An 8,676-nucleotide genomic window follows, 5' to 3' on the forward strand; every position below is an offset into this window, starting at 1 on the left:
TGCACGTGCAAGTACTAATAACTAAACTAAAAGCACCGCAACTGCTACACAAAACCTGCTTAAAATAAAGTTATTCTAACATAGCCAAAGCCAAGCCAACCAAAACCTAGCTAAATTGCGGTACAGATAGGCACACGACCAAGCCAGCCACACACACACGAGAGGGAGAGCCACATGCATCCGCTCCACGGAACATCCTGCCATTCTCTAGTCCCTCTACACCTGGAAAGTACGCGTCGGGGGGCTTTCCTCCCGTAAACACCTCATAAAAATCATTCTCAGGAGGACCAAATCACCCGAGCCCAAGCCAAAACCAAAACAAATACCAACACACACACACACAGCCAGCCAGCCAGCCAGCGAAAAAATCCCCCCACCCCGTCCCTCCCTGCAATAGCAAACACGCGGAAAAAAAATGGAGGCATGAACACGCCCTCCTCCTCCGTTCGCCCCTCCTCCCCCGATCCCGCCCGTCGGCAGCCCAGCGGCCCCGCCCCCCCGCCCCCTCCTCGCCGGCGGCGCCCTAGCTCGTAGGCGCGCGTGAGGGAGGGAAGCGGCGCGCAGCGACGATGCCGTCGCACTCGGATCTGGACCGGCAGATCTCGCAGCTGCGGGACTGCAAGTTCCTGCCGGACGCCGAGGTCAAGGCGCTCTGCGAGCAGGCCAAGGCGATCCTCATGGAGGAGTGGAACGTGCAGCCCGTGCGCTGCCCCGTCACCGTCTGCGGCGACATCCACGGCCAGTTCTACGACCTCATCGAGCTCTTCCGCATCGGGGGCGACACCCCCGACACCAACTACCTTTTCATGGGCGACTACGTCGGTAGGTCCCCGCCGCCCCCGGCCTTGTCCGCACAAAGGATTCGGTCAGGTCGATCGATCTGATTCCCAGGATTAGGCGGGTTACGAATTCGATAGATCCTCCCCTCCTGGTCTCTGTGGATTGGAAGGTTTGAGCTGGCGGGGCTGCGAATTGATTGTTCACGCTAATGATTTTTATTTTTTCTTACTGTTGTTCCATGGATTGCTGGAATGAATTGTGTCATCATGCTAGGTCCTGTTCTGTTGATTAAATAGGGTGGATGCTGTTTCGGATTAGATATGTCAACCGAGGCAAAATTTATTGAAGAGTATGAAGGGATTTTCATGGGCATGAATGGATATCCTTGAAGTGTTCCTTGTAGTAACGGCGCATTTAGAGAATTGGAGCGATGGTTTTGGACTTTTGTTGCCTCATTTAACAAGGCGAAAGGCTGCCCGGTAGAGCGACAAACAGGGATTTTTTTTGTCGTTATTCGCGTATGCTTTTCCCTGCGTGGCAAGCATTCTCAGAACTGATCTCAGCATGATTACGTTGTAAGAATGACAACCATTCGTCGACTAAGGTGTTGCTTCATTGCCCTTCGATGGTAAGCTGTTCTGCTCGCCTTAGCCATCTAGCATATGGGGCCCACAGAGAATTTTCTGCCGCTGCCCACTTGTCGCTGATACTGGGCTGGTAAAATACATTCCCGTGCTGCTGTGGTGAGGGTGAAGAGAGGGCTTTGCGAGGCAGAAGGTAGGGTTGTGCGATGGTGTCTGATGATGTGAGGATGGGGAGGAGCGGGGTGGCTCCGCTGCTGCGGTGAGGGAGAAGGGAGTGGTTGTGGCAATTAGGTCACAGGAGTAGATGGGGCTATTAGATGATGGGCTTTGAGGTCACAGGAGTAGATGGGGCTATTAGATGATGGGCTTTTAAGCCAGATGGGACGTGGGTATTGTATACCCAGCTCTCAGCCTTTTTGTTTTTGTCTTGTTATGTGCTGTTTGCTCTGTTCCCAAGATTTCTAGGGCGCTAGCGTATTGCCTTATTTATAACTACTTGTAATTATTTGTGGGGGTTGCGCCCCTTACTTTTGAAAACCATGGTGTCTACAGCACATGCTTCCGATGTATTTATGCAGCACACCTATGAATCAGACAAATAAGACACCACTCAATGAGTATCTTTATTAACAATAATCATTTCGTAGACATTCGGTAGAAATGCTATTATTTATGCTAAGTTGACGGGTTCTTTCCTTTCTATCTATAATTTGATTAATTTATTTTTCTTTGGATCGTGTTCATTTGGTTCTGTGTTATAACTGCATTGATTTTTATGGACATTTGCTGCAGACCGTGGCTACTATTCAGTGGAGACTGTTTCATTATTAGTGGCTCTCAAAGTTCGTTATAGAGACAGAATCACAATATTGAGAGGAAATCACGAGAGCCGACAAATCACTCAAGTGTGAGTTCCTATTTCTCGATTCTGAAAAATCTTACAGCAGTTGCCAATTGCTAGCTTCAGCATAGTACTCTCTGAATTGTAATTACTGCAAAGCATATTGGCATTATTCCATAAATCTGTTCGAATGGCTGAGTTGGAAATGGATTATCTCCAGACACGAGTATGCTTTGTTGTAGAAAAGGCACTGAGAGGTTTTCGCTGTCAGAAGATTAGTACATATGTTACTTTGGTGTCTCCTGGTTTGTGACTTTTGCCTTCTTTACTTTTAAGTTACTTGCTACTTATTGAAGATTCTTGTCCAAAATCTAAACCTATAACATGATACTTGAATATTATTGGCAAATGGTCTGTTCACACATCGAGCCATATGTTAATTTAATCAATGAGACCATAGACATTAAATTAGGAAACGTTAAGTGTGGAAATAAATCTGTCGGACCTTGCTCCTGTTACTACGTGGGATTGCTGCACAACACAATCTTCTTCGTGATATGATGAATTTCTGATGTGTTGGAGGCTAGGTGTTTGTGGTATTGTTTTGACTAGGGGCAGCTACAGTGGGTCAGGGTTGGGATCACTAAGTATTGCTGCAAGACACATCTGATGGACCCACTGTAGATTATTTGCAGCATCATGATTTTGCGATGTGAAGTAGGACAGAGTTTGGGATATCATGACTTGAGGAGGTGCAGCCGATGGATCAGTGTGTAATGGTTTCAGTCAAATGTACGAACCAAGGTACAATTGTGCATTTGACCCAGGCTCCTGACTTTCTGCACTGGCCAAGCTCTAAGCTTCGGCCTTCGGAAGTGCATGAGAAAAAGTCTGAAGGTGATATATTGTGATTTGACCATCCGAAATGGTATAAACCATCAATTGTGATTTGGAATTTGGCTTTCAATTCTTCTCTCACCCCTAGCTGCTCTTGACCGGAGATCACATCAATTGTGATTTGGAATTTGGCTTTCAATTCCCCTTGGACTTCAACATGAAGGTGAAACAAAACAGCTTATAAATTTGTAGTAAAAGAAAAAAAAGATCTCATTTGCTACATACAAGAAAAATGTGGAAGTAATCATAAGCAGTGTAAACTCTTTACCCAAAGGTTGATAATTTTTTAATTAGTCATCATATCGCTATAACATGACTGGACAACAATGCATGTAGAACCGTAGTTTTTGGCAGTAACTTTATACCATATTGTGTTGAGGCTGCCTGGCTTGCCACCCCTGTATATCATATATGTAACTCTGCTTTCGCTTTTAGAATCAAATAATGGTGGATATCTAGCATTATTTTTTTGACATTATGAATTGGTCTTCAGGCTTTATAGTTTTACATCGTGACATGCTTTGACCCAGTGCAACAATTTTGACTGAGATGTTTCTTCACAGTTTCTATCCTATATTTTTGTGCACCATCCTATTGTTTGAAATATATTACTTATCCATCAAATGATCAAATATCCAATTATCCATATCAAAATTTGACAATACATATTTGTTTCAATTATATCCACTTGTCTCTATGGTGTGGCTGTAACAAGGTTCCTGTCAACAATCACATCCCGAGGTAAAAAAGAAATGCACATAGCTACACAGTAGCCTGGCAGTTATACGAGTATATAACTAAATAAAGATGCATTCCTTGAATGTCCATTTCTTCACTTGAGCTCATCTGATCTCAGTGAACAGTAAAATAAAAAAGGTGCTAGGAAAATCCAAAAATCTTCTACATTCCTTTCCTTTGGAACAATATAAATCTTTCATCTTCTATCTGATCTGTTATATTCTTATATTTGAAAAAAATAAGTCATGGAAGTATCCAGTAGAACCCATATTTTGGGTTTACACTTGTTAACTCTCACATGATATTTGGATGGACTAGATGGACATATTTAGGTGCACCTGAAGCTCATATCCATGACTCTTCAGTAGACCCGTCACAGACAAATAAGTCAGTTGTGAGGGTGGCTAGCTGACTCCCAGATCTCATTCAATGGTAAATGGTCCATGTGGAGTTCAGATGTTAGCAGTTAATGTATTGTAGGGTTTGTGTTCGCTCTGGTATACTGAAGTAGGTGACATAAGTCATAACCTGATGCTGATTTACTTCGTGCAGAGAAGAGATAACTGGCTTGGGTCTGAAAATGGTTATTCCAAGAATACATTTTATCTGCATAAGTTATATCGTGATCTGAACTTTAGCCTGGGGTGTGCATTGTGCTACTTTCTGAAATGCAAGCCTATCCATAGTGTTCGAAGGTGTTCCTGACAAGTTCTTGGCTACAGGTATGGCTTCTATGATGAATGCTTACGAAAGTACGGAAATGCAAATGTCTGGAAGTACTTCACAGATTTGTTTGATTATTTGCCTCTCACAGCTCTTATAGAAAACCAGGTTTGTTTTTTTCAAACAAATTTGTTGGTTTGCTCTGTTATTATGGACATAAAATTCATTCCCATGTACGCCTGGTTAAAGAAGAAATTTCTATTTTGCAGGTGTTTTGCCTCCATGGTGGTCTCTCTCCATCATTAGATACATTGGACAATATTCGTTCTCTTGATCGCATACAAGAGGTACACTGCATTTTACTGTTTGAGCTGGTGCCTAATATATGGATCATTTTATGCATGAAGTCTGTTGATTTGAACTACTCAATAGACAAAGCAAACATTTTTGATATGGTCAATGTAGCTCTAGTAGAACAGAACAATGTGTAGATTCTGAATCTTTATTTAGAAGGCCAAAGTCGATCCTTGGGCTTGAGCAAAGGAAGTCATGTGCAGCCCCCCCTTTTTTGCCATTGAATTTCATTTATCTTGCATATGTGCATTGGCACACCTGGCATTCTTCAGAAGCATTTATCTGATGTGGTAAATTTCTCGTCAATGTACAGCAAGTATCCCCGAAGAGGTTTACTATATAGATAATTCGTCTAAGAAGTTACAGTGAATTGTTCTTTCGTGATATATAATTATATTTTCTGCCAAGATCAGGTCGACTAAGTGTTCTAACTGGTTGCAGTTATGTCGTTTGCACAGTTCCCCAGTCCTGCACGAATTTTACTTGCTAGTTCAGTTTTAGTGGGAAAATGGCTTTAAAATTAAAACGTGCAATATGGTTGGTACTTGGTATAGATTGTCGACTTAATATTGCATGAACCTTACTTCATTGCACCTTTGGGTTCAAGAATTTTTGTCTTTTGCAGAATATGTGTGCTGTATTCTGCGTTTTGGTCATACTCTTGACTTTTCTTTTTGTCTGTTCTCTAAAATGGCTGTAGGTCCCGCATGAAGGACCTATGTGTGATCTTTTGTGGTCTGATCCTGATGACCGATGCGGGTGGGGAATTTCACCAAGAGGAGCAGGCTACACATTTGGACAAGATATAGCACAACAATTTAACCATACAAATGGTCTTAGCCTTATTTCAAGGGCCCATCAACTTGTGATGGAAGGGTTCAATTGGGCACAGGTTGGTTTCCATTGTGTTAGATTCCTTTGGCCCTAATCATTTTCGCACAATTCCTTAAACATGAACGTGCACATAGAATTTCCCTTCATCTCTGGCATTTGCGCATCAGACTGGAAAACATCCTTGCAGGAAACTTGAATAATTGATTTGCCTTATGTCGATCACTGTGCAGGAGAAGAATGTTGTCACAGTTTTCAGTGCGCCAAACTACTGTTACCGGTGTGGTAACATGGCTGCGATTCTCGAAATTGGGGAGAACATGGATCAGAACTTCCTCCAATTCGATCCAGCGCCGCGGCAAATCGAGCCAGACACAACGCGCAAGACCCCCGACTACTTTTTGTAATCGTGGTGTTGACTTTTTTTAACTCTTTGTGCTGCTGGTGCTCCTCTCATCCGCAGCACTGCCTGGCTGGATCTGTAGATCTCTGTCCTTAGAAAATGGGATTCCTTGAGCTGAGTTGTGTACCTCCCTCTCATTCTTTTGTTTGGAGATTTTGGTTGCCGCTTCTCAGGACCTCATAGGACATGTTAAAAGTACATTGCATTGGTATTTTTTTTGTATCTCCATTTTGTATTATTTCCGAGACAGAGAAGGGAAGCTGCAATAGAATCGTCTCGTAACATATTTCATGCTCTTCTTCAGAAGAGTTCCCTTATTTCAGGGATGTTGTGTTGTCTGGTATGGCCTGTGGAGGATCTGCCTCAAGTGACAAAAGTTGCTTGGTCTGTGTGAATTGTGTATGGGTTTTTTTCCAATGTTTGTGCATAATTTCCTGTTATGTTCTCTTTATAACAGTTCGCTGGGATCACCATGCCAGCACCTATATTAAGATGCATTGCCCGTCAAAGAAAAACTGGAACGTCTGTGAGTCCTTCTGGAGAGCCCATTGGTTAAAAGGAGGGGAATTAAGTGCAAGTTGTTTCCACCAGTTTGCGTCAGGGAGAAACGGAGGAACACCATTAAAAGGCTGCACGACGATGCAGGAGTTGGGTGAAAGATGAGGCCGATTGAAGTCCCTACTGGAATAACACTACTATCGATACAATCCACAAAGTAAAAAAAAAAAACCCAGAGAAGATCAAGGATCAAAGACCTATAATTCTCTGTAGTCCGGTATATAAAACTGTATTTGAAACCTATTGACTCAAGTTTATTCTACCAATTGCCAACAACACCTTATGTGTGGCTAGTAACTTTAGAATTGAAATTATGAGTTATATTTAAGTAGTTTTCTTTAGTGGTCATAAAAAACAAAATCCGAAGTGCCCTTGTGCCAGGTAGAATCATTGCAGGTGATGCTCTATTAGCACATGAGTTGACAAATTTCTTGCAACACAAAGAAAAGGCAGCCACAGTCATGTGACCCTCGAGCTTGAGTGTCGAATGGTTTTTTTTTTAAGAACGTGATGATAAAGAGGCTTCAACAAGAGATGGATGAACCGTGTTATGAAATATATCCCTGCAGTAAGATATCAGACCAGTGTAAACAATCCCCTTAAGCGGACAAAGAAAGAACAGAAGTTTAACACCTGAGTTAGCATGTGTGGTTTTCTTTCCTCTCTTTCCTCTTGGCCAATGTAAACTTTTCGCTTCCAAGATCCATGGGTGAACTTGTCTATTTTCCTCCCCTCCGCTTGTCACTCTGACAGCTGATGGCGAGAGGGGAATCCCAGTGCCTTTGGCTCTCGCTAGTATTTTAAGTTATTTTTTCAATTCCTCGCGGGCATGGCGCTCAGACGGATGACGACGCTTCTTCTTCCAGTTGTTTTTTCGTGATCCAATCGAAACGAGTTCGTCCATTTGGACGAAGTTGATGGAGCCCCGACGTAGATTCCTACCATCTTTGGATTGAGGTTAGGATTTCTCGCCGTGCGTGTGCCTTCACGAGATCTAGTGTCTGGCTCTTTGGATTGATTCAAGGGTTCAATGACTACTGTCACGTGCACGGAAACTTTACTGTTGTCGTCAACAAGGTCAACCCGACTTCGATAGAGGATCAACACGTCGACGGCTTGTTCTGATGACAATAATAATCATTCAGTGGTTTAGAGACCTCGATGCAATTTTTATATCTATATTTATATCTATACGTACTATTAAAGCAAGGTGATATTCTTAGTTTCGTCCCGCATCTAATCCTACGTTGCATGAAATACATGAGGTGGTACTAATTTATAGAGCCAAGTTTTGTATGGGCTATTAAAAAACGTTTGTATCGGCTTAGTCGGGCCTGCGTTCCTCCACTTGGGCCTTCACTTTTACGTTGCGATCAGCCCCATCAGGTCGTTTCAGTTTTGTTTGGCACGGGATCGAGCTCCTCCTGTTTCCGTTTCCTATGCCCTCCCGTGAGTTGTTTCTGTTTTCTTTTTCTAAAAAAGTTAGTCGTCTGCCTGGGCCTTATGGGCCAGCAAGTTCAAGTACGTCTCAGCTTCCAACGGAATGAAAAACCTGCTATGCTAGCGTAGGCCTGTACATAATGCGTCTTTTTTGTCAATAATCTCATCTTGCCCAGTTAAATCGATTGCCATCAGTTTATATACGTTTTCAAACAATTAATACCAGTCACCTTAGGAAATAAACAGTGAGATGATAAAACGGGATTAGCATATGTTGTATACACAAAAGCACAACAATGACTTGAGATACGCCAACAATGAGGCGGATGGGATGCACACAAACCCGATGCAGAGGCAAAACTTAGGCGCATGATGCCTCAAATATGAAAAATGCAAGGAGAGAAAGGACGAAAGCATACAGTTTTGGTCCATACTTATTGGACCGGGAGCATGAATTTTTTCTTCATTGCAACGCATGGGCATGATCGCTATTTTTTATAATGTTTGATGATGCTCTCTACCTCTGATCAACTTTTATGATAGACCGGATACTCCTTAAAAAAGATCCCCTCAAAGCATAAATGAAA

The 8,676-nt window shown here is 42.6% G+C and overlaps 1 protein-coding gene across 1 annotated transcript; it reads left to right on the forward strand.

Annotated features, from left to right (window-relative positions):
* The first annotated feature begins 306 nt into the window (after positions 1-306).
* LOC125522307 (serine/threonine-protein phosphatase PP2A-1 catalytic subunit) lies at positions 307-6,377 on the forward strand. Its single transcript, XM_048687377.2, has 6 exons — positions 307-822; positions 2,157-2,271; positions 4,563-4,671; positions 4,773-4,850; positions 5,558-5,749; positions 5,922-6,377. Exons 1-6 carry the CDS (start codon positions 570-572, stop codon positions 6,093-6,095), a joined length of 921 nt encoding a protein of 306 aa, XP_048543334.1. The 5' UTR covers positions 307-569; the 3' UTR covers positions 6,096-6,377.
* The last annotated feature ends 2,299 nt before the right edge of the window (positions 6,378-8,676 follow it).

The sequence above is a fragment of the Triticum urartu genome, chromosome 7A (assembly GCF_056163025.1).
Source record: "Triticum urartu cultivar PI428250 chromosome 7A, HENAU_Tu73, whole genome shotgun sequence".
Taxonomy (NCBI): domain Eukaryota; kingdom Viridiplantae; phylum Streptophyta; class Magnoliopsida; order Poales; family Poaceae; genus Triticum; species Triticum urartu.